The sequence below is a fragment of the Protopterus annectens genome, chromosome 9.part0 (genome assembly GCF_019279795.1).
Source record: "Protopterus annectens isolate FY-2018-M chromosome 9.part0, PAN1.0, whole genome shotgun sequence".
Lineage (NCBI taxonomy): Eukaryota > Metazoa > Chordata > Ceratodontiformes > Protopteridae > Protopterus > Protopterus annectens.
Window position 1 is genome coordinate 1,040,922,635 of NC_056743.1, and position 26,989 is coordinate 1,040,949,623.

The 26,989-nt window shown below is 37.4% G+C and overlaps 1 protein-coding gene across 2 annotated transcripts in view; it reads right to left on the reverse strand.

The window, feature by feature from the left end:
- Positions 1-11,444, reverse strand: part of LOC122811781 (keratin, type II cytoskeletal cochleal-like) — a 50,237-nt gene extending 38,793 nt beyond the window's left edge. Inside the window, exons 1-2 of one of the 2 annotated variants that reach the window (XM_044083841.1) lie at positions 10,882-11,444; positions 6,778-6,998 (exon numbers count right to left, since the gene is read on the reverse strand). In XM_044083841.1, the coding sequence (XP_043939776.1) occupies positions 6,778-6,998; positions 10,882-11,325 (665 nt within the window). In that variant the 5' untranslated portion in view covers positions 11,326-11,444. The remainder of the gene's footprint in view (positions 1-6,777; positions 6,999-10,881) is intronic. The other variant, XM_044083842.1, reaches the window with a different exon arrangement.
- Between the last annotated feature and the right edge of the window lie 15,545 nt (positions 11,445-26,989).

Here is a 26,989-nt window from a genome sequence, read left to right on the forward strand (position 1 = left end):
TACATATAACTGCTGCTACCTTGCCACAGATTCAGGACAGATAATAAAAAAATTGCTTTGAAATGACAATCATTCAGACTGAGCTGTCAAAAAAAAGATGGGAGGTGAATGACCTTTGGTGATGATCTTCAACTGCATCTCTCTCCTGCATCTTCCTGGTTTACATCAAGTGCTGCTGATGTCATGACTGAAACTACTCCCTCCTAGCACAAAAGAACAGAAAGCATCTGGTCCACTTCTTTTACTTTCTATTTCTGGTCAATCATTTTTAACATGAGATCATCACCAAAACTAGATCCAGAGACACGTTGCTCTTTCTCAAAAGCAAGTTGGCTTTATAAAGTACTTTTACAGATACTAAAAGAATCTTTTCTAAATGTGTACTTATGTAGATTTATGATGTATAGTAAACTTGGTGTAACCAAGTTCTTAGTTTCAGACAAAAAAAAGCATTTGCCATAAACAGTTGGCTAGAGATGTGGGAAGCACTTTTGTCTATGGCTGCTCTTGTAACAGTAACTGAATGATGAATTAAGATCAATTATTAAACATTTTAAGGATGAATGGTAATTACAGTGATGTAACCTTTACTTACATTTAAGAAATAGACAAACCAATGGAAATTGTGGAAATGTAGCCACACATTTCTGTTTACATATTTCAACTATCAATTACTATTATTTTTGACCATTTACATTTTTACACAGCATGTGAGCTAGTTTCAAAGTCATTTTCTTTACAACCCAGGTTACCATGAAATGCATAGAGTAGTAGATTATGTATATTCTGGACCTTGGGTGGTTATACTTTGGACCCTGGGTGAGTACACTTTGGAACCTAGGTGGTTTTCACATTTGTTTTTCTTTAAGACTATGCTTAAGTGCACATGTTCTTTTGGATTTACCTACCTGATTGCTTTAAATATATGTTTATCAACCATAATGTTTTAAATTATATTTAATGTTTAATAAAGCAAAAATTGTTTGTTTTAAATTTGAGTAGTCATGAACAAACAATGTTCCAGCAAGTTGTAAAACAAAATTTATTAACCAATAAAATCAGAATTACATTTTTGAAACATTTAAATCATATACCAAATATATGCTAAGGAGGAACATAGCTCACTGCAAATGCTTACTTTCAAAAAAAAATCACTTTTAATAGAAAACAAATAAAAATGAACCCCTGAGGCTTAAAACTATGTTACACGCAGGTTAAACGCTTTCATCTGCTATCTGCAGACTTCATCAGAACAGCTGTAGTAGGGTATATGTTCACACAGAATAAAGTTAGAAACAAGTGAATTGAAAAATAAAAAAGAAAGCTGGTACATGAAAGGAGGCAACATGTCAGGATACAATGTCTAAATAACAAAAATACAATATTGAGCATTAAAGATATATATTTTTTTTAGCATAGTACAAATGAGCATTTTTATATGTTATATATCTTTCTTTACTTTATAAATGTGTTCTTATACTATATAACAAAAGAAGTACATATTTTTTACTACAGAACAAATTAACATTTCTATATATTATAACTGTTCTGATGCAGTCTGCAATTAGCAGATAAAAGCACTTAACCTGTGTGTAAAATAGTTTTAGCCCTCAGGGGTTCATTTTTATTTGTTTTCTATTAAAAGTAATTTTTGAAAGTAAGCATTTGCAGTGAGCTATGGTCCTTTTTAGCATATATTTTTGGTTATTTGGTTGTATATACGCTTACAAGTTGGTATTTAACACTTAGATCATACAAGACCACTCAAGACCATTATCATTACAATTTGACAACATTCCTAACCATTAATTGCAGCCACTTAATTGACTGTGTACACCTCAGATGTCTGATTGTGATAAAAATAGCCAAGTAAAATATTACAGTTAGCTTTAAACCAATGCATACTAATCCTGCAAAGCAAGACTAATGACTGTTTAACTTCATCATAACAGAAGGTCATTTTCATCTATAGAAAACTCTTATATCTAGCAATTTTAGCCACAATATTTATTGTGCACACCTCCGATATATAATTCAGACAAAAACTATGATGACAATGATAGTGATAATGATACTACTACTACTACTACTAATAATAATAATAATAATAATAACAAAAACAACAATAATAACAAAGTAGGCTAAAATAACTATCCAAGCCAAAGACAATCACAAGGCATTTCAGTCATGTTTGTAATCTCAAAAAGACAACACAGCAATGCACTGAGCTGATTGTGATTGATGTTACTTCCACTGAGGCTGATGATATAGTGAACCTACTCACCAAAAAAAGTTTATCTCTAACTTTATCCCTCTCTCCCTTGAACTTGACTCACCTCCAGCTATCACAAGACCAAGTCCTGATAGTGTTATCAAAAGCTAAAAAATACTGAATTGATGTGTCTTGACAATACACCCTGGATGCATTTTAAATAGCATGAAGCATGATTTACCCTAATAACACTGTTTGTCTTAGTCTCCATATATGTTTTGTACCAAATGAATGAAGAGCATCTACAGTCATTCCCCTGCATATGGAAAGACCTTCCACAGACCCAGGCAATTACAGATCCATAAGTCTGACCAGCCTCGTATGCAAAGCCATGGAGAGACTTATCAAGAATTAATCAACCGGGACACAGTGAACATCCAAACACTGGACCCATCTCAGTCTGGACTCATCAAGGGCAAATCAAGTTTACTCAACTTGGTGGATTGTTTTGAAAAGATCACCAAAGCAATGGATAAAGGCAAAATGGTAGGCAATACATATCTTGACCTGAACAAAGTTTTTGACACAATTTCCCACTCAGGCAAAGTAGAAAAGCTAAACAAACTTGGACTATACTACTATGTCACCCACTGGATCACCAACTGTCTCATAGATAGGACTTAGATAATCAAAATTGGAAACGTTACCATCACAAAGAGACAAGTCAATAGTGGATTCCCACAGCATAATGAGTCCTCTCCTGTTTGGCATCTACATTTCTGATGTAAAACCCAATACCAAAGGGCTCTGTGCTTGATAAATTTTCCAGAAGACTGCAAGCTAGGAACAGTCATTCAATCCCCAAATGACTTAAGTCATCCTGCAGGAAGGTTTGTCTCAAATAAATAACAGGTGCTAAAATCATACACTAAAACTAAATGCCAAAAAATGCATTATTCTACCCTTTGGGAAGTCATCTACCTCAGTGAACTACTACATTGACAATATGCCCCAAAGCATTGAGACATTTTTTTCAGGACTTGATAACATATGTAGACAGTGACCTAATTTTTGACCAACATGTATCTATTGTTGCAAGAAAGTCCTTCTATATTGTACAGCTTATAAATAGTGTGACTGTGTCTAGATCTAGTGATATCATTGCCCCACACCCTTTAGACAGTCCTCATAGTACCCCCTTTGCCACGTATCTGTCCAGACACATGCAACAACTGGAATACCCACAGAGATACATTACTAAAAGGATACAAGGATAAACAATACGTCTTGCCCAGACCAACTCAAAATCCTGTCACTATACTCGATATCCTACAGGCTGCTAAGAGGTGATTTGTGTCTAGAATATAAGACATTCTTCAACCCATTACTGAATGATTTACTGCACATCAGGAAGTCAAATGGCATCCAAAACATGTGGTCTATGGATATAAACCTCTTCCACAACATAAACAGAACAGTTTGGAGGGACAGGCATATCTCACAGAGGATACTGCAGCTGTGGAACAGACTCCTCCTCCACATAAATCAAAGTTCATCTCTGTCCCATTTTCAAGTGCAACTTAGGTCTATGGATGGGAAACAGACAATTTACCACAGGACTGCCCCCTGTACTACTAATGGATAGAGGCAGCTCCTAAATGCTTTATCCCATGCATAGGTCCCCACAAATTATCCATGGTATGATCCCAGACATCCTCTTTAAGAGTAATACATCATTACTGACCATGAGATGAATAAGGACAATCTATAACCAAATGGGATATGTTAGTTTGAGCACATAAACAGAAATTGCCCAGGCTTAAAATACCCAACAAGGATAGCTAGCCTAGTACATACCTATGAACCTAGAATAATAATCACCACAGTAATGTATTTCAAATTTGTTTCATATACACAGTAGTCATTACAAAGTATTCCAATTTCACACAAATGCATACTCTAATCCTCGAAAGACAGATTAATGACTGTTTAAACTTTGCAAATTGTAAATGCATTAGTCTCATCCACAGACAACCTCTAACTCCCACCCAGCAGTTACAGAAACTTTGTTGATTATCTACACCACAGATGTATGGCTGTGAGAAAATATAATGACAAGTACAATGTTTTTCAACAAATTAAGGAGTGCTTACACTGAGAAAAAAATATATGGTAAATGGCTTTCATGCACAGAGATCCCCATCCTCAACCAGTAGTTAGTTCCTCGACTTTGCACACCCCCCATATATTTCAGTGTGATAAAATACACATAGTAATGTTTTTAAATTTTGTTTCACACAAGCAGTGGGCACAGTAAAGAATTCAAATTTGCAGCACACAGATCACATTAGTCCTGCAAAGTCTGGGTAATAAACAAATAACAGCAGCCAGACATATTCATTGACAAGACAGCCCATGTGGCCAATAATTATAGCTGCTTTGTTGTTGGTGCATATTTACTGATACCAATTATAATAAAAATAAAATAAGTACCACAGTAATGTACTTCAATTCAACTTCACACATACATACAGTTATTCACCAGCCTCCACAGGAAAGTACTCTAACTTTAACCTTACAAAGATGTCCACTGCCCCTATCTGGTTGCCTGCCAGGATTAAAAAAAACTTACCTCTTGCTAACACTGGCATTCACTGCTCTTTTTCACCATGACATAACTGTTACTTTACCATTTAATATTTGCAGGCTTCTTCTTCCTTGACAGCCCATGATCTACTAGTAGCCGAAGCCTATAGATTGATTGACTCAGGTATATAACAGCTCACTCCTACAAGACTATAGCTAAGGCTTATTAGTTTGAATAAAGGTGTGACAGGGTATTTATTTATTTACATACTTGTTTAGATTAAAAGACTGCCACAACAACTGTTCTTCATTTAACTAAATAAGTGTTAGAAAAGCATCTCTAGCTATTCAAGTTTTTCACTCAAGAGCATAAGCAGAAGCCTTTTTTGTGAAGGATGATCTATCCTGCATTTAATCATTAATTTACTTGCTAAGTAATCATTGTTAAGGCAGCATGGGCTTACATTACATGTGAATAGAGTATATTTAATGCATAGGTAATCAGTGATGTAAACAGTGAGCTTTCCTTGCTTGTTTAATAATAAAATTCTAACAGCCCATTTATAATAAAATTCTAACAGCCCACTTGTTCATCAGTTATATTACTAGGCCAGTGATGGTGAACCTATGACAAGTGTGTTAAAGGTGACATGTCACGACATTTTGGGTGACACACCAGTGTTCACCAACACCCGAGTTACCAAAGAAACTGCTTTTGCATTTGCTGCTTGTGTGATGTGCATTGAATTATTTTGTGCCAGGAGCCAGTTCAACAACACTGCTGCAGAGGTAAAGGAAGTTATTAACCTCAAAGACTACTTGGTATACTTTCTTGATAGTCTGCAAAGGGCAGTGCGGACATTGTTTTCTCTTCATGGTTACACTTCTGCAAAGGGCAAGCAGACTGCATTTCTAGGAGTGTGCTGCTTTACATTCCTCTCAACTGTCCCACTTAATCCCTCCTAAAATTGGCAACTTTTTACACTTAATAATGATAATAATTAGATTTATAGACTAATGTCACTTCAGAAGATGTATATTAATTCACATTCATTTTTGCCTGTCAGTGTCTCAAATTAATAGTACTAGAGTTTAAAACTGTCCATGTCTCTTACTTCTAGATTTGTCCACGATTCTTTTGAGATTTACACCTGATGTATTTTTATTTATTTAATTTGTTTAATTTATTTTTTTGTTTGGGGGGGCTGACACGTAAGCAGAGTCATTTTCCAAATTTTTGACACGCCAAACCCAAAAGGTTTGCCATCACTGTACTAGGCTGTACAATTCTACCAACAATTTCCTGCTACTGCAAAACATTTGCCTCCAAGCCACCCTAGCTCTACCACAAGCATTTAAATTCATATTGGCATTTTATCATTTATGCAGCCCATTTCTTAACATATGGTACTGCTGTAGTGGAAGACTTCTGCATCACAATTATAGGTTCCAGTATACAACTGTTATGTCACAATCAGTAAGCATTCATTTGGTAAATAAGTTACCATATTATTCTATGTGAATACCAGTGAGTAAAGAGGGAAATCAAAAGCTGGAATACACTGTGGGCAGAGTGGACTCCCTGTAACCTATAATGCTAATGCATGCAACTCTTGGCAATATGGGACTGAGGGCACTTATGCCTTTAGCTGTGCCCATATCATGTTCCAAGCTACACAGCAACTTATTTTAGATAATGTTTTCTAGTCTGGACTAATTATGTTAATTTATGTAAATATAAAATGCAGCGAGTCAAAATCATATAAACTATCTTTATAGTTCAGTATAAGAAACCGCTGAGGGATGTGAAATAGGATAAGAAAATTTATAAGCCATATGCATTCTGAAATTATCCTAGTTTATATAGGGAGCACTTTAACCACTTTAAGTTCCCTCAAGCATACACATTTACCTGCCCTTACTAAAAGGGCCACTTGCACATTACACATAAGTGCTTAGGATCATTGCTTGTTACTCACCTGTTTTTGAAATCCTCCACTTGGCCCTGCATGTTTTTGAGCTCTGATTCGAGTCTGCTTTTGTCATTGCCATGACCATCCAGCTGTCGTCTCAGGTTGGAGATGTAGGCCTCATACATGCTGTTGAGGTTCATTCCACCAGGAGCACCACCGTGCTGCTGATTCTGTAACAATTCCCATTTCACTGTCAGCATCTTATTCTGCTGCTCTAGCAGACGGACCTAAAGAAAAGAAATTGCTGTATCAACCACAATGAAACTCAAAAGTTTTTTTTTTCTGGACCTCAGTGCAAAACAAGGTAAGCATAGACATGGTAAAGTATTACTTGCTGCTTTCTTTCTTATGAGCTTTGACCTACTTTAATGTGGGATGTGTTAATTTGCTAGAATGAAGCGTATGTTGCAACTAACACCAGTCATTCACTTCTTATAAAAGGAAACTTTTATTTTATACTCAAACCTTACATTATTACACCCCACAACCATACCTCTCAACCTCTTAGCACAAGAAGTCTGGACAAAGCCAAAAATAATGGTGGGACAAAGGTTCAAAAATAGGGACACATTTTAAATATTATTTATATAAACTTAGAAAATTCCTAGAATATAAGGTTTAGTGTTACCATACAATTTCTGAATGATATGCAATCTGAAACTTAAATATCTGTCATTACTTTTTGAATTCAGTCCTCACTGATTTGCCAGAGAACCACAAGCTTCATGAGGAATAGGCCAAAAATCTTTTTCTTCTTTTCCTGGTCAGGGGTTGCCACAGTGGATCACCTGTCCACTCATGATTGGTAGTGGAGTTTTACAGTGTTGAGTTGCCAGCCCAGCACCAAAACTTCCACAGAAGGCACACACATGCATGCACTCATGCCTAGGGCCAATCTAGAATGTCCAATCCACCTACAGCATGTCTTTGGGAGGAAACCGGAGCACCAAGAGGAAACCCACATGACCACAGGGAGGACATGCAGACTCCGCACAGAAAGCACCCCAGCCAAGGATCGAACCAGAGAACCTCTTGCTGTGAGACAGCAACACTAATCCCTGCACCACTGTGGCCGCTGAGTAACAGGCCAAAGATATAAGGCAAAAATCTGGATCTGGACAGTTGAGAGCTATGCCCCAACATGCAAACACAGAAGCACACACAACAGAGTCAACTTTTGAAAAAAACAACTTTGTACATTTACTCAGATCTTGCTGCACTTAGCATAAGCATTATTTTCAGCCATTTCTCTCTACATCCTTAAAGAAAACCCTTTTTTCTTGAAAGCATGTTTCTTTTTCTAAGCCTGTTTATGCACAGTTCAGACAGTTCAAATATTTTAGGTGCTGTAAATACAATGTTTTTGAGAGATGTATTGGTGTATATTGAGTATCTGTTGCTACATGCCTTGCTGCTGAAAAGAGTAGTCGAGATACAGTTCCAAACCTCTAACCCACGGATTAAAAATAAATTATTTGACAATGAATAAACTAAGTATTGCAGACTTTTGCACATATTTCAACTCAGCATCTGTTGTTTCATTAGGACTTGCATGTCGTACTTAATAACACATCTCCAGCCAATTTGATTCACGCCTTCATCCACTACTCCATTGTTTTACTATGTCTACATTTTCATATTCAATGTTGAATGGCCCAGATCTGAGGCTGGTTAGAGCATAAAGTATAAGAGAAACAGCTACAGCTGTGTGGCCAAAATTTTCTCTCTCTTTTTTTTTTCTACTTGTATTACTGTGCTACTCCCTCAAGTCCATGTCGCATTAAAAAAATTAACATCTGCCAAACCATGCATTGCCCCAAAGACTGACAAAAGTACACTTTGTTGTTGGCAGACACTCAATTAATTTTTTAGTTGAATTACCGGTAAAACTTATAAACAACTGTCATATTTTGGAGTGTGACCCCTTCCCCATTAATTGTTGGTACTCTTCTTGATTACTGAGCACAGAAGTTGAAATTAGACAGATAGACAGACAGATAAAATAGAAAGTCTTTGGATGATAGCAGGCCTAAACTCCTGATGATCTTCTTCTTCTTTCGCCTTTTTCCCAGTTAGGGGTCGCCACAGCGGATCACCTTCTGCTCAAGATTGACAGTGGAGTTTTACAGTATCGAGTTGCCGGCTCGGCGCTCAACCTTCCACAGAAGGCACACACTCACACCTAGGGCCAATTTAGAGTGTCCAATCTACCTACAGCATGTCTTTGTGATGTGGGAGGAAAATGGAGCACCCGGAGGAAACCCACGTGACCACAGGTAGCTTTGTACAGACGAAGTTCAGTTAATATAGCAATGTCTGTGCCCACAATGACACCGTTATAATAAAAATGTAATTGATGATTGCAACCATCATATCTCTCAACTGTCCATATTTTCACAGAATGAACACCATTTTTGCTTCATATTTTTAATCTTTTTCTGATAAAATGTGTAGTTTTCTGGCAAATCACTGAGGACTGAAGTCATTAAAACGATAACATACATTTAAGTTTCAGACTTCATATCCTGTTATTCTACCAACTTTCTATGTTTATAACAGCAATATTTAAAATCTCATAGGTTCACAGGTTCATAGGTAGGTACTAGGCTATCGGTCCAAGGGCCTACGTAAGCCTAGCCAGCAAGGTTCCATAACTTACGTCACCCAAGAAAGTTATTTTCATGTGCCACTGTTGAGCAGAGACACAGAAGTGATCCCTAGGGTGTATTTCCTATTTCCCATCCACTCATTCCAAGATTTTTCTTGAAGAGTGCTAATGAAGGACTTTGCTTGATATAGATGGGTAGCTTGTTCCAGAGTGTATCTGTCCCTATTTTGGGGCCCTTGCCCCCCCCCCCCCTATTTTAGGCTTACTCCAGATTTCTTGCTGTAACAGGTTCAGTCATTAATGTCATACATTAAACTTTCGAAGCTTTTGTCAGGAAGACTAACTTCATGATGAAAATTCACAGATAATTACAGTATGTCACATACATACAGTCATTCTTTTTATTACTCAAAAAGTCAAGTTGATGTAAAACCTGTTGTTTACTAACTTTAAGTTACTTTAAAGTAATATTAAAAAAATCTCATATTTTAGCCCTTAGTCCCCTCCCCCCATATTTGTTGAACTGTATGCAGGGGAGGGGTCAGAAAATAAAGACAATTAGTTTATTTATAAAATAGAAAGTGATTATGGTAGGTCATAGGTGTAACTAGGCTTTCTCTTCGTACTCAGCTGAGAACATTTTACTTTTGATATATACATGAGAAACAGAAACATTGTGACTTTATAAGGCCAGCACTTTTCCACACCTAAGTAATGTGTCAACATGTACATTTTAAGTGCAAAGCAAAATGACGAGCAATAATCAGACTGTGAGGAGTGGAAAACGATTTTTTTTTTTGCTACACTCCTGTGGCCTCATATTATCCGTGTGTTAATTATTAAATACTAGATGATCAGAATGCAGACTGCAACACACCTAGCCAGTAATCTAAAGGTGAACAAGCAAACCCTGCACTTTGTGCCTGTAAGGTAAACACCTTAACTATTATACAACCATCATTTAGTAATAAGGAAGTTTTGCACAGACTTTCGTTTAGTAATGTCTGGGCCTGTGGGCCACCAAAACTAACTTTATGCTTAAAATATATTTGCTTATATCTTACATCTCTCAGCTGCACTGTTGGGACAGAGGTTCGTATGAACCATTGCTGTACATGTAATTCCAACTGTGTTGTTGTCTTTGTTAATGCTTCACTGTATATATATTGTGCTCACTGTTACCTGAATTTGTATTTGTTTTGTATACAGTTACTATTGTTAGCTTTGTTAGTATTTGTTACTGTTTTGGAGCTTTTCTCCCCGGGCCTCCGCTAAAAAGGGCTCCTAGCCCAGTCGAACATTACCCGGTTAACAAATGTAATAAATAAAATAAATCACGGAACAGCAATATTAAACCTGAAGGTAAGAGTTACAGCCCTGAGCCCTGCATCTTACTCATAACGTTGACACACCTGAAGGTACATCACTACTGGTAGTACATGCTGATCAACAGGCTACTTGGCTTAAAGTTAAGACATTTGTAAATAAAAAGTGGTCCTTACCTTCTCAATAAAACCGGCAAATTTGTTGTTCAGTGTTTTGATTTGTTCCTTCTCTTCTCGTCGGACAACTCCAAAAGTAGGGTCTACTGCCAAGTCGAGGGGAGCCAAAAGTTGTTTGTTCACGGTCACATTAGTGATGGGTAGATACGCTACTGAGCTTCCGTAGCCTCCTGCGCCGCTAGCTCCAAAGGAACCCATCCCGGCGGCAATACCTCCCATACCAAGCCCTCCGCTAGTGCTGAAGCCATAACCAGAAGTGGCTCCACCAGCACCCAACCCACCGCCACGAGCTGAGCCCACTACGTTATATCTGGTACGCGAGACAGGTGCAGCTCCCATGGACATACTGGAGAAGCCAGGGGAATGATAACTGCCAGCAGTGCTGACCCGGCTGTAGCTGACATTGGAGGGTAAGGAAGGTGCGAATGGCATCTTGGTTGACATCGTGGAGTGCTTCTACAAGAAAAAGAGCAGCAGTCTTGTGGCAGACAGAAGAATGTACGAGCCCTCTGAATTGCTTGCAAGCTGGACACTGCCCTTTTTATCTACTCTAACTACTGCAGTGACCAGAAGAGGAGGGGCGTCCTTTGGCAAATGGAATTTGAGGGGTGTGGATAAGGTGGCAAGCGTAGAGGTGCCCTTCAGGTTTGTCCTGCTTTGGTCAAAAAGTTTGAGTTAATCTATTATCTGTGTCGTCCGTTATCTGTGTTATCAGTGGCCTCTGCGGGGCCAAGACATTCCTGCAGACATGTGAGGGCATGCAGTTTTGTTTGTATTAGCAGCGCATCATACTTAGCCAAATCTATTTTTTATAGCCAGTCAAAGTCAAACTGCTTTTTGAATTACATCGGGGAGGGGGGAGCGACTGTCTACGCTTCTCTTTTCATTTAACGAGAGGCGGAAAAGTGGGCGAATGGCATCCCATTTTACTCATATAGTCTGAGATCCCTTGTACTCTTTGATGAAGTAAAAGGTCTTCCACGTATTAAAATAAAGTGAGTTTAAGGGAAAGTTTTAATCCGGGGAGTGGTCCGTCAGTTTGCTGTGGAGGCATTCTCTGTTCACTGTGAAAAACCACCACTTTTGCTTAAACAAATACCACCTGGAGAAAAGGATATCATAAAGATACTGTCTGCTGTCTTTGTATTTTATCGTTTATATCCTCTAGTTGTTATCATAGCGGGTGTTGTTGTATCCACTGCTGTCAGGTAAAAGGTTACCAAAGCTTACTCAGGCATGAATTTCAACAACCTGCGGTCTTCGTATTGTTCTAAAATAAAACGTGAGTTTGCAGTGCAGATTTCATGCACTGATATTGTATTAGGTTCCGTTTCAAAAATTATGTATTAAAATATATGGTCAACATACCTCTCAATCTCTTAAAGCAAGAAATCTGGGCAACGCCATATATAATTAGGGGACAAAGTCTCAAAAATAAGAACAATTTTTAAACATTTCCCTTACAAATTTAGGAAGTTGGTAGACAGATTTTACTGTAGCATGAAATTTCTGAAGGGTATGAAGTCTGAAACTCAAATGTTTGTCATCATTTGCTGTCTTCAGCCTTTAATGACATACCAATAATTTGCCAGAAGAAAAACACAATTTTATGAAAAGTGGGCCAAAAATATAAGGCAAAATGTAGACATTCTGCCATATCCTGTACAGTTGAGATGAATGATGGTCAAATGATAAATTAAAAAAGATAATTTAACAGGGATGTTGTCGGAAATTTGTATTTTGTACTCTGACCTAGTGTCATTGCCCCCACTACTGATCTATCGTTTGAAATGTACTCAACCCTGAAAATGTTGCCCCTGTACATACAGGAAAGGAACATTATTCTCAACGGTGACACTTAAACCATAGATGGCTGTTTTTAGAGGTGCAATCCTCTCATACGCATAAGCTGTACTGCAAATATTGACTAATACATTTTTTATTATTCTTTTGTCTTTGAGTAATAAAGCTTCGAACAGATTCTTAGAAAAATGCACCCATTTAAGTACGGGAGTATGCCTAGTTACACTACAGGATGATTAATATATCAAATGCAAACGATGTGGAACAAATGTAATAGCAAAATATTTTAATATGTAAGGTTAATGCATAAATTCAGTTCTGTGAAATAATAACTGTCAGACTCACATTTCACAAGGAAATCGAAGCTTACAAATCTTAAGAATTTTAGCAATATTTCATTTACAGAGATTTACATTTACTTTCAGAATTCTGAAAAGAAAAAAAAAACAGGAAGTAAAATAGATACGCACTGACACGTGCTATGAAAAGGGACATTTGTCAGTCCTTAGATACTTTGGAAACATGGGTCTCGTTTTAGTAATTGTTTTATGAGTATCTATTTATGGTATATTGAACGTATGTCAATACTTAAGGCAATACAAACGCTGTAGCATGGGCTACAGAATACAGAGAGACAGAAATACCAACGCACACACATTATTTGTCTTTCCATCTGACTGCCTACGCTGAAAGCTTTTCTAAATGGACGAGAAATACCAGATAAAACTTTTAAATAAGAAGTTGTAGACCTCCATGAAAAACGAAAAACAGTGCCCTTCAGTGAAATACGACCCCTGTTTAGGGTGATGGCGATTTTTCTTGTCAGTTAGTACACCTGGTAATTCCAGTCCTTATCTAAATGCGCACATCTTATCTAAATGCGCACATTAGTTTACATTAACCATCCCCCTCCACATTTACTTAACCTGATCCTGTAAACCTTACTCTTGTAAAGATGTTCTCCATAGTAACTTCTCTGTGTCCTAAACGCAATGCAGTGATGTAATCATCTTACTGCCCCCACCCCACCCCCAGAATGAAATCCATAAAATGCACTCATTTGACTGAATTCATAGCTCCCACGGGTCCATAGCTCTCAACAGAATCAGGGACATATCTAGGAATAATCAGGGCCATTTTTAAAATAGTAGCACTATTAATCTGAGACATTAACAGAATAAGAGGGTGTGAATATACCTTTTCTAACCTGAAATAAGTCTATAACTAATTGCTACCATTATTTATTTAGTGCATTTCATCACCTTTTCTCCAACAGCCACCAGTTTAAAGAGGGATTAACAATTACAGACCTAAAGACTGAGTCAAAATCATGGACGTCCGTGAAAATTAGGGACAGTTGGGAAGTATGCAACCGTTCCAGATCTCGTCTCATATAGTTGCCCTGTCCCTTCTAAACGTTTCTAATGTTTTGGTAAATCACAGAGGATTGGATTCATTCAGTAAAGCCAGACATTAGAGTTCCATACTTCGTGTTCTTCAAAAATGCATGCTAATGCAAATCGTACCATTTTATTATTTTTTAAAGTGAATTGCAGCATTATAGCATTATTAAACATTGCTTTCCATGCCCCCATTATTTTTGGCTTTGTCCAGAATTCCTTAGCAGAAAACCTGGGAGTTACATTCTGCATACCACCACATTCTTAGCCAAAGTATTGTAGCACATGCAGTTTAAAACACATTTTGCAGAAGGATTTCCATTTCTGTATGCAATTTTTCCCGAATATTAGAAAACGTGCTCAGTGTAGAACTTAGAAAAACGATAAAAAAGTAATACAATAACTCCTGACAATTTGCAAAAAGGTGCTGTATTAAATTTAATAAATAATGTCAGCTGTTACAGCTATTAACTTCATTTACCTCAGGAAAAAGCATAATGTTCCAACCTTCTCATAAGCCAGATTTTTAAGTCATTAGTTTTAATAATTAAAATGGTCCTTTCTTAAACCTTTGTTACTGTTTTTTGGCTTTGTCTATGATTTAGGTGGTAAGAGGTTGAGAGCGCTGTAATGCCGCCGCCATATTATGGAGCTGCCTGGATTATATAATTAGCGGGTGTGGAGGAGCAGCCCTCCACATAAGGAGAGTCTGGTATTCACAGAATCCTCCTGTTATGGAGGGCTCCCCCCTAATTATATATCCCAACTTCTACAATGGGGGAAAGGGAAGGTTTCCTTATCCCTACGTTACTGGTAAGTACATACTAGTTCCGTTCCCTTTATGTGGACCAACTGTGATTGTTCGATGAACTTATTTACGATCTTGGCCTTTCAAATAAAGGAGCTTTCAATAGTCTATGTATGATGAATGGCCGTTCGATGAGCATTCCGTTCAATCGTTAAACATAGACCACCCCCTTTTTAAATATTGTTATTTTTTTTCCTTTACCAAAAACTACATAAGTAAATATTCAAAGTCACGGAAGGTGAACCTTAGGGGCACTTTTATTCAAGGATGCATCACTGCATGTAACATTTTATCCACACTGTCACAAAAAAACGAAACACCTGGCACATTTCAAAACGTATCACTGCAGAGAAACAGAAACCACAGTAGACCACATCATAAAATACCTTTGCTCTTATCTTTAGTAAACTGATGGCCTTAATACATACTTGCATTCAGATCTTACCACCTGCCCTACTAACCATTATGTTAGTGATGGTAATCTAACGCCATATGGAATTCCAACTTTCTGAGGGTCCTTTCCCAGCATACAAACCATATAGGGAGAGAGTGAATGCAGTGTTAGCAGTGCTGTTCCTGTGTTACAGACTTGGCACATGCTCCTCTGGTAAAATAAGGTTACAAGTTTAAAAGTTTAATATAATATCATTATTATGGCAAACAGCTAGTTTTGAAATGCACAGCTCAGATAGTCATTTTTTTGCTGGTTTGTGAATAAGAAATAGCCCTAACATTCTGGTTTATTTAAAATGTAAACTTCTTTATTTCATATTATTAAATATCTTATTAAAAAGTACATTTCTTAATTTTTTTCTTATTAGTGAATGCTGCATCTTCTGCTTCACCAGGTTCTGAACTATTAAATATTTTTCATAAGTGAGTTTAAATAATTTGTCATAAATAAAAATTCTTGCTGAAACTACACTAGAATAAGTCTGCTGGTACTTTTGTTAAACTTGACAACATATTTCCCTCCACCTGCCATATATTCAGTTTAAAGCCATTTTATTCATGGATCTGTAATGAAGTTAGATAAGATATAAAATATCTTAACCAAACTAATACGTCATTTGAACAAAATAAAAAAACTCAAGATTCACTATATAAAACAATCTATATCTATCTATCTATCTATCTATCTATCTATCTATCTATCTATACATCTGTCTATCTAGCTATCTATCACAGTAGAAAACTACACCCCACTGTACCTTTTATGTGGAGCATTCTGCCCAGTACCCCAGTGTCTGTATGTGGTACATCCCAGGTGAACAGCATGTAAAATATGAATATAAATGCATCATGTTTGAAGATCTGGTAATGGATATAATAAAGAGAACTGCTCACCTCATTGTTGTTTCCTGTTATATTTGTTCTGAAAAATGTTTTATTCAAGGATTGCAGCACTAGTAAAACATTCAAGCTCAAAATTATTCTTATGAGCAACAAAGAAAAAGACAGTACAGTCCAAACTAAGCAGAGTCACAGTTACAGCATGCTGCATTATTGTTTCCTGTAAACCATTTATAGTAAGTAGTTGATGTAAAAAAAAAAAAAGATTCTGATCGTATGAGTATAATTTCTGACTTTCTGGTTTAATAAGGAATAAGATAAGATGACGTACATCTGACTGTGTGGTGAAAGTGTCTTCTTCTTGTTCTTTCAGCTGCTCAGGTTAGGGGTCACCACAGCGGATCATCTGTTTCCATTTCTACCTGTGCTCTGCATCTTGCTCTGTCACACCAACCACCTGCATGTCCTCTCTCACCACATCCATAAACCTTATCTTAGGCCTTCCTCTTTTCCTGTTGCCTGGCAGCTTCATCCTTAGCATCTTTTTCCCAATATACTCTGCATCCCTCCTCAGCACATGTCCAAACCAACATAATCTTGCCTCTCTGGCTTTGTCTCCAAACCTTCCAACCTGGGTTGACCATCTAATATACTTATTCCTAATCCTGTCCACCCTTGTCACACCCAGTGCAAATCTTAACATCTTTAACTCTGCCATGTCCAGCTCTGACTCCTGCCTTTTTGTCAATGCCACTGTCTCCAACCCATATAACATAGCTGGTCTCACTACCCTCTTGTCGACCTTCCATTTCACTCTTACTGGTACTCGTCTGTCACAAATCACTCCTGACATTCATCTCCACCCACTCCATCCTGCCTGTACTCTCTTCTTCACCTCTCTTCCACACTCACCATTACTCTGAATTGTTGGTCTCAAGTATTTAAACTCATACACCTTCACCACCTCTACTCCCTGCATCCTCCCCATTCCTCTATCCTCCCTCTCATTCACACACATATAGTCTGTCTTAGTCCTGCTGACCTTCATTCCTCTTCTCTCTAGAGCATATCTCCACCTCTCTAGGGTCTCCTCCACCTGTTCCTTACTCTCACTACAGATCACAATGTCATCTGCAAACATCATAGTCCACGGGGACTCCTGTCTGATCTCATCTGTCAACCTGTCCATCACGGCACTTTGTATCTTTAGCACCAAGAACATGTTCTTATGGCAACAACTCTCACCACAGAATATCTTATAAAATGGTACCTCCAACTACTCCAACTAGACAAATTAATATAAATGTAAAGAAGTTGTAAGCAATATGTAATTATTAAAAAATATGACTAAGGAGAACATTTTATTTTTTATTAATAGAGTGTGTAATAATAATAGAAGAAATCGATAGAAAAAATTTCAGTTTGATTCACACAGGGGCATGCACACAGTCATACAGACACAATTGTTTCCAGTTGGGAAATACTAGCATTTTTAACAGTAGAAATGCTCAAAACACCATTAACAAAGAAAGTATCCCATCTACATTTGGTCTATTTTCATTTTGCTGTATCGTCAGATTGTTTTTACTACATGTGAATAAAACAGAAGCTATCCAGTAGATTATCCATTTACTTAGGTGTATTGACTTGGTAGATTCCAGTGATTGAGTTTCTGGCTCTTATGCAGGAGAGAACTTGAGGTTGTATTTAAAGTAGCCTAGAGATATCTGATAGGGATATCAGAGCAAACTCTCATATTCTTCTTCTGATAACTGACGTGTGATCATTAACTTATACCTGAACTGCTACAAACTCAGTTACCTGTGACCACTGCTTAATGTCTCAACCAAAGGATAGTATCAGAAGGGAGAGTAATGCCTTAATGCTGAACTACAATGTCAGTAGGTGAATCTGAATCCAAATGTCTGGCGTGGAGACAGAATACACAACTTCTGATGTTTTTGATACCAAAGGCAGCCATATTAACCATCAAGCTATTTAGTAGCATGGAGCAAAGAGAAGACATCTCATTGGTGTTATAGTTCTGGCCTACTCTTCCAACACTGGACATGTGACATGGCTTTGTATTACATTGTAGGAAAGAAGGTAAAAGTCAGTTAGAAGTGAGAAAGGTCCATTATCCAGTAAGTGCTATGCAGCATAAATTATATAACTCATGTTGTTAATCCTGCATGTATAGAGATATACCAGTTGTGGAAGGTATACGTAAACAGGGGAGCTATTCCTGTTAACCAGATAGTGCAAGAAAATTGAAGATATGTTTCACAAGCCACCTGTGTCCTTCTAGTCTATTTTATTTATGCCTAGAAAGACTTCTAATATTGAAATAATAAAAATGGTTAAATCTATTTATACATAACTATGACATGACTGCTCTCTATTAACTATTCAGTAACATTTAAAGCTTAAATTGACTATATTAACAGTAATACACTCACATGAATTTTATGGTTAAGCAATACTTCAGAATAAATCAAATTATTACTTGTAGATTACAATGTTGAAAGAGCATTACCATCTAAATACCAATATCCTTTATGTTTCTCACATAAGAGTCCAGCTGCATATATTCCATCTTCTTATAATCCTTATTAATAAATGTCAGGTTAAAGATAAATCTGTAATTAACTAGATCATCAGGATCTAACTCATAATTTTTAAAGACTGCTGCCAGCAAGGTCTCCTTCAAAATTGCTGGAAAAAAACTCTCAAAGTGATGTCTGCGTAGTCTGGTAAAGGACTGGACCTAATATCTCCTGGTAAGATTATACAAGCCTGGTAAGGAATGGATCTACCTTCTGGTATTAGTAAGTAAACTGGAGGCAAAAGAAACAAAATTATTGTAATCAGATTCATAGGTTCATTGAGGATTACTCATCTAATGGCTTGAGGGTCCCTACAAACCTAGCCAATAAAATCCAATTTTACCCAATATCTGTCCCGTAGGGTCAAGACAATGGCATGGATCTGTGCCTGTGCATTGAGTATCTTCCAGATTACCCCTGTCCATAAGGGACATAGGCACTACTCTAGATGCAAATTTGTGATTCCCCATCCATTGATCCAAACTGTGTTTGAAGAGGGTCAGGGAAAGGCTCTTCTTAGTGTGAATAGGACGCCTGTTCCAAAGAAGGAGCAATCTCTGAGGCATGTATCTGTCTCTCCAGCATGGATTGTTTGTGTCACTGACTAAGTTTAGCTCCCTAGATTGGGTGACCTTCATGCTGTTTGACTTGCAGATGTGTAGCAGCTCCATCAGGGCTGGATTTGTGAGTGCCACATAGGTTAAGCATAGGTGGCCCTTTAATAGTCTGTAGAAAACAGAGTAAAGGTATAGGACTTGTCTGTTCACATAGTTCATGTTGTTCGCATCCTGTATTTTCTGTGAGGAACCTCTGAGGTCACAACAGCTGCTGTAAGTGCCTGGTCAAGTACATGCCGTATGGCACTTAGTAAATACTCACTGCAATTCTAGAACAGCATATACTGTCATTAAGAACTGGTAAGCCAAGACAGGACCCATTGGCTACCGCTAATCCAGTTAAGGAAAATTTTGTGAAAAACTACTGAGTGCCAGTTCATACTCTTCATAAAGCAAAATTGTGTTGGCAATTAAGACAGGTCAGACACCATGGCCTGCCAGGTGGCAGTGGTGGTGCAGCGGTTAGCATTGCCACCTCACAGCAAGAGGTTCTCTGGTTCAATCCTTAGCTGGGGTGCCTTCTGTGCAGAGTCTGCATGTCCTCCCTATGGTCGCATGGGTTTCCTCCGGCTGCTCTGATTTCCTCCCACATCCCAAAGACATGCTGTAGGTGGATTGGACACTCTAAATTGGCCCTAGGTGTGAGTGCTTACATGTGTGTGCCTTCTGTGGAAGGTTGGGTGCTGGGCTGACAACTCGACAACATAAAACTCCACTGCCAATCATGAGCGGACAGGTGATCCACTGTGGCAACCCCAAACCGGGAAAAGCTGAAAGAAGAAGATGACACCATGGCCTGCCCATGAGCTGGAGGAGACTGGTTGCTTTGCCACTGCAGATACCTCCTAAGACAAGCATAAAGTCTTCTTCCTGGAGCTCTCTGCCTGGTTATTCTGCAAAGTGTTGTTCTAATAAAAATGTGTCTTCAAACAGACCAGTATGATGCCACATTTGCTCTAATCACCATGCAGCCTTTTCCAGGTTGTAATGCTCAGTATCAAACCATAGTTACCTGTGCAAAGTAAAATTGATAAGAAATGAGACAGTAGATCTAGTGAAGTCATCAATGGCTTGCAATAAACCTTGACAAATTCATCCTTTACATACACTACATTCTTGTAGCTGCTGACACAAAGTACAGCAAACATTTTATGGAATGATGATACCAGGGCTTCTGTATAACACCAAATCAAGGTTAAAGGGTGCCATCTGTAGTTGATCGGTCATGGACTGAATAAAAGAATGATCACACCAATCACATCAGTAGTTCTCACTCCTAACAAACATCCAGTCAAGAGCACTTCCGACTCTATTGGTAGCTGTGGCAATACCTTAGGCACACTCAAATAGTTTAATAATTCAAAGGAATTCTTTTGCAAAAGATAGTGACTCCTTATCAACCCTGATATGGAAATAATTCAGGATACTTCACCTTGGAAAACCAAGAACTGAGGAGATACAGCAGTCCATGAACTCCTGAGTGAACACCACAATACTATCTGGTAGACAGTAGATGGGGAGGTGCCCATGGTTTGCTCCTAAAACCATGGCCCCAGTTGTATGCTTCTTCAGTTCAAATGAGAACATATAATAACCTCTCTTAACCTGACTCATAGGCTGATACTGCAAAACAGACACCCCAAGTGGAACTACGAATTAAAGTGTGGAACTAAAGTTCTCATTCACCCTGTTCTCTGCATTGAACAGCACAACTGTATGGCACAAATCAAATATAATACTTGATTATTTCTGAATGAAGCTGGTATTTGAGTATAAAACCATAACAAGTGCAGAAGGAGATCAGATTTCATCCGTCTGTCTAAGTTTACCTCGGGAATCAGATGGCACCTTGTGCAGGATAACACTAAGTATGTTTAAGCAATACTTCACCCCCACAACAGAAATTACACAGCACTGGTGTATTGAACAACTCAATCCCCTGAGCTCCCAATGCGAGTGTAAGTAGTAACTGGCCTCTGTGCTTTTTTCATAATATCCATCCTGAAGCAAAACATATGCTATGCTCTGTGAAAGCCTGGATAGTGGAAAGGAAGAGAAGGTCAGCAAATGGTTTCTTTCATTTACTTCATCAAACCCAATAGTGCAAGAGTTATAAGATATATTGCATTATAAAATGCAAATAAATATGTTTTAAATGGAGAAAAATAATAAAACTAAACAATGAAAGAACTAAGCAAATAAGTAATGTAAAGGCAGGCTGTTAATAATTACCTGAAGCCAATGTACAGCTTACCACAGACAAATAAAAGATCAGGGATTAATTAAAATGTTATAAAATTGTGTCCTTAATATTCAGTCATCACAAAAACTAAGGCCAAAACGATGTTGATAAATCAAGCCTTAAAACAGCTCCATTAGTCTCAGTTAGAACAAGGCCAAATATATTCAAAAGATGTGAAAGTCAGAAAAAAGTACGGGATAAAAACATTTACATAACCAAATTGAAAACAATGGCCCACAGAGGTCCACTGATATTTGAATAATTATTAAGACAATTAGCTTACAGGTTGTCCACCCAGATACACTTCAGGAACAATCTTCACTGGAATATAGAACTTTGTTGATATTATATCAGTTTTTGACACAGATAGATGACAAGTAATCCAGGGCAAGTGCAGATAGAGCTCAGTAACAAATGGCAATTAAATCCAGCAAAGTCCACGTAAGTGGCATATCATCCTCAAACTTGAGAAAAGGATTACCAGCAAATGGCAAATAAATCCAGATGAGCCCAAACAAATAGAATATTCAAGCTAAAGATAAATCCCAGAATGTCAGTATCATCTGTAAATAGCTTGATGAAAATGCACAGCAAAGAGGACTGGCCTTTAAAGTCAGTAAACCAATGACACTGCTGTCCATCTCATTCTGTGCAAACTGACCTACCACTACAGTTTGCCTTCTAACATGTAATGGATAAGTACTTGATACCACTAAACTCAGTTTGCACAACTCATATTGTTTAGTAGTATTCTAAGTGACACAACACTATACCAAGAAATATGAACATGAGCAGCTCACTCCAGCACGCTGACCATCATTCTGCATCACCTTGTCAGTAACTTCTGCAATGCTTATTTGATACATCTCAGTAAACTGGCTTAAAACACCAATTCAGCAATGCATTGTGCTTGTTTACCCTTTGTTGTTTGTTGTCTTTCAAAGGTGATTTCATTTATCTTTGTATTGGTTGCCACCTCTTTAGAGAAAAGTGGGGCATTTTAATGGAATCTTGGAATTTCTCAGGACTAACTGTACCTGCGACCAGTGCCAAGGAATGGACTTTATTTGCAAAATAAGAACTCACTTTTTTAGAATTTGAGTTGTTTCATATCCTGTCAAGGTTCTTCAGATACATAAATGCAATTAAAGGAAACAGGAACTATATCTTGTCCTAGAATCTTAAGACATTTGACATTTTTTCATGTTTCTTTGCAGAAATCAATTGTCCAAATAGGGACTGTCCTACATAAATAGGGAGAGGTGGCAACCCTATTTAAAAGTCAAACTGTCATGCAGTTTTGTAGCTTTTCTCTTGCCATTGTGTTTACGGTGAGTCACATTATCTGCCCATAATTGCATCAACATAGTTGCTTACAGATGACTTTCAGAGATATGGCAGGAATTTCCATAAGATCCTTCATAACCGACTGCTCACACTTATCTGTAGACTTTTAGGTTATCTATTCTCAACCGTAAGTCAACATCCAAAAATAAAATCTTTACTTTTGCCGTTACTAAGTATGTAGCACCGACTGTGTATGCCAAACCTGTTTCTTGTCCATAAATTGATAGCATTCAATTTTGTTTAATTTTAATGTATCTAGATTTAGTTCACTCTGCATTATAACTCTCACAGCTTAGCCTTTGTTTCTATAATAGTTCATTTAATTTTCCTTTCATTAAAACATCTTGCCCAAATAATCACATCAGGATGAATTTTACTTTCTCATGGGTCTTCATATGTAGAATATTGAGCACATATTGTTTGACCAATTATAAAGAAAATAGCTTTAAAATGCTGAATTTTGATATGCTGAAAACAGGCAAAATGTGTGTGCGCGTGATTGCACGTGTGTGTGTGTGTGTGTGTGTGTGTGTGTGTGTGTGTGTGTGTGTGTGTGTGTGTGTTTCTGTGATACCTCTCAACCTCTTAGAGCTAGAAATCTGGAAAAAGCTATAAATAAAAGTGGGACAAAGCCCCCAAAATAGGGACAGTTTTTAAATATTGCCCTTACAAACTTAAAAAGTTGATAGAATAACAGGTTTTGCATTAGCATGAACTTTCTGAATGGTATGAAGTCTGAAACTCAAATGTCTGTCATTATTCTCTGACTTCAGTCTTTAATGATTTGCTACTAATTTGCAAGAAAAAACACAATTTTATGAAAAATGGACCAAAAATATGAGGCAAAAATCTGGACATTCTGCAAAAATCTGGACAGTTGAGAGGTATGTGTGCACATGAATTGTAGGGTGGGACTAGATATTTGCATTCCTCTATTATAACTGAACAACAAATGTATGGCTACTATAAAGATAACTGAAACATTTTCACAGAGGGATATGCTGATTTAGGAGGGGCTTGGATAGCAATCAGCTGGGAAAGAAGTACCTCAAAATACAAGGAGAACAGATGAGAAGGAACCAGTTCAGATGGGAAGGTGACCTGTCCAGAGGAAGACCTGATGACATTTTTGAGACAGGAGGGAGGCAAGTGGGATAGCAGCTGATGAAATTATACAACATGAGGACTGTAAGTGCACTAGTAAACATGATAATTCTTCCACCGCAGTTCTGATATGCACAATTCTGTTTGCACATAACAGGACTCTTGTCTATCGAGTTTGGTAAAGACAGATATTATCACTATGATAACTATAGCCACATTATTGCATTTTTTTTCGTTTGGCATGACATGCTTTACTTTTGGTAGTTTCCATTTTACATGCTTCCCTGAGAGCTGCAGGAATACTTTTTCACTTTTCCTTTTGTTCAGCTGGTTGAATGCAGCTTCTGTTTTTGTTTTCCTCACCTGAATAAAACTACTTGTTTATTTCAGAATTGCTATTTTTCTTTTGTTGTTGTTAAAGTAAACTCCAAAGTTTCCTTTTCTCACCGGATCCACTTTTGGATATTTTATATGCTGATGCATTGTCATAGTTCTGTTACTTTGCTTGTGGAGAGATGGCAGTTTGTTACACGGGGTGTGGTTGTGTAAGGAGTGTGTATATGGTGCAAGAGCTTGGTACTGAAATATGTTAATTGTAGTCTGTAGGGCCAAACCCAGAAGCTAAGAGGCGAAAACTTCTGACATATCTTAAACCTTGTTGGTGTTATAGCTATTTTGCCATGTCAGAACATCTATTATTTATGGTTTGTCATAGTGCTAACTCAGCAACATTAAAGTACTGAGTGTGTGCAGCAGTGTACTCTATAATACTTTAATATTTTTATAAAACCGACTTTATTCACATCGTGTTCTGCAAATCTTTTCTGACCAACAAATGCCCATAGACCAAACACACTAGCACAGTCAAGTATAAGCAACAGTGTAAACCATTGTATCAAGTAGCTCCCTACTGAAATGCCAACACTCAAACTGCTGAGGGCCAAAACGCTGAAAAAGAAAAAAAAAATTGAAAATGCAGAAAAAGAGTGATCTTGAAGATTGCTCTTCTCCTTTAAACATTTCTTTTTTTTGTAGGGAGCAAGCCCCTACACCTCTCAATGCAGAAGCAACCCACCCACACCTCCTGAACTTGAATATATCAACTTCGAGATTGCCATACCTTGGAGTAAAGAGAATATTGCAAAAAATGGCTATCTCGTTCTAGCAGGTGCTAACATTTCAAATGGTTCGAGCACTTATATGGTTTTTGAGTAAGGTCACAGTTGCAAACCACATTTGGATTCTACACTGATAAACAATTGTAAACACAATATATCTGTCTCACATTCCTTAAAAATTACTGAGTAGGTGCAAATGAATATTCCAGTATTTAGACCATGCTTTCATGTGTATATGGTTATTAGACCATGTCTTGAGTTTGCAACTCTTAACATGAAACAAAGACTTCAGTTGTCAAAATTGTGTTTCCAAGCCTGAATAATAATGGTTAACAAGATGTAGATGGTGTTCCTGGTCAGGCAGAGCGCAGTCAATGGCAATGAAAGGTTGTGAGGGGAGATGCCTAATAACCACAGTTTCAGAAAATGAAAAGGCGGTAAATTCGTCCTTGTGGCTGCTCTAATATTCTTAACAAATTCCTGCCACATAACTGCATTTCTAGTGAGTGACCAAACAATATGGAAGTAATTATCATTAATTTCATGCCAGCACCAGCATTTCCCTCTCCCATCTTCTCCTTTCTCCTGAAAGCAGCCAGAAGATCTTTGCCATTTGTGAAGCAGCTCACTAGAGGCAAAATTACTAAGAGGAGTAAGCCTGGTATTATTGGCAGGCATAAACATCTATTATATTCCTCTACATTGATTTTTTTAACACTACAAATGATTACTTGTCTTAGTAATGGGAAGAATACTCCAGTTCTCTTTTAATTTTGTTTAAAGCATCGGTTATACTGCATTAATCCTCTAAGAGTGTCTCCGGTTTTAATATTATCACTTTGCTTGCTGTGGGAATACATCAACTGCTTTAAATTTTCCACATGTGTGGTGCTAATCGCTTTTATGATGCAGTATAATATATAACTAACTTTTAACAGTTTTAAATGATTTGAGTTTGTTGTGTTTTTGTTCGTATTTGCTTGCTGTTTTAGTGAGACTCAAGCTTTGAAGACTGAAGTTAGGAGTTAGAAGACCTGACATTACTGACCCAGGGGGTCACTAACCCAGGAGCTATGTGGTTTTAACTTCCGGAGTCAACATCACTCAATAGCAATAACTGTGATAACCTGTCAGCTAATAGTTCCTGATATGGTATAATAATGCATAACAAAAGTAAGGTTTGCATGCCATGTCTAACTTTAGAGAACTGTGTGCTGAAGAACAGAATCTATCATGATTCAGAATTTCAGGCTAACAATATGAATAAATATGCAGTGATTCATGCTTCTGTGTACTGCAGTCAAAATCCTTATCATCTTTTTTTTTTAGTTACAGCCGTATAGAATAATAGACATGTTCCTAGGAAATACATCAATGGTTCTATCAAGTAAGCACATGAAATAATTGTGTGGTCTAATGCTTTATTAGACCTTAGAATGAGCATGTGCACTAAGCAAGAACAGAAAGAGAGAAAAAAAAGGTACTACGATTTGTATACTTTTATTATTATTATTATTATTATTATTATTATTATTATTATTATTATTAGGCATTCCAAACTATCTTTAGTGATGTTGTCTAGAAAAATATAACTAAACATATAATTATTATATACATGTAGCGCAGTATCCCACATTAAACAATGAAGGGATAGTTACAGTTAATGATAGGGTTTATATTATGTTTGAGAAAGCACATGTCCTTGTTAAGTAGAGTTGAGTACCAGCTGGGTGTGGTTAACACCCTGCACTACCAACATCTATGTAAAGT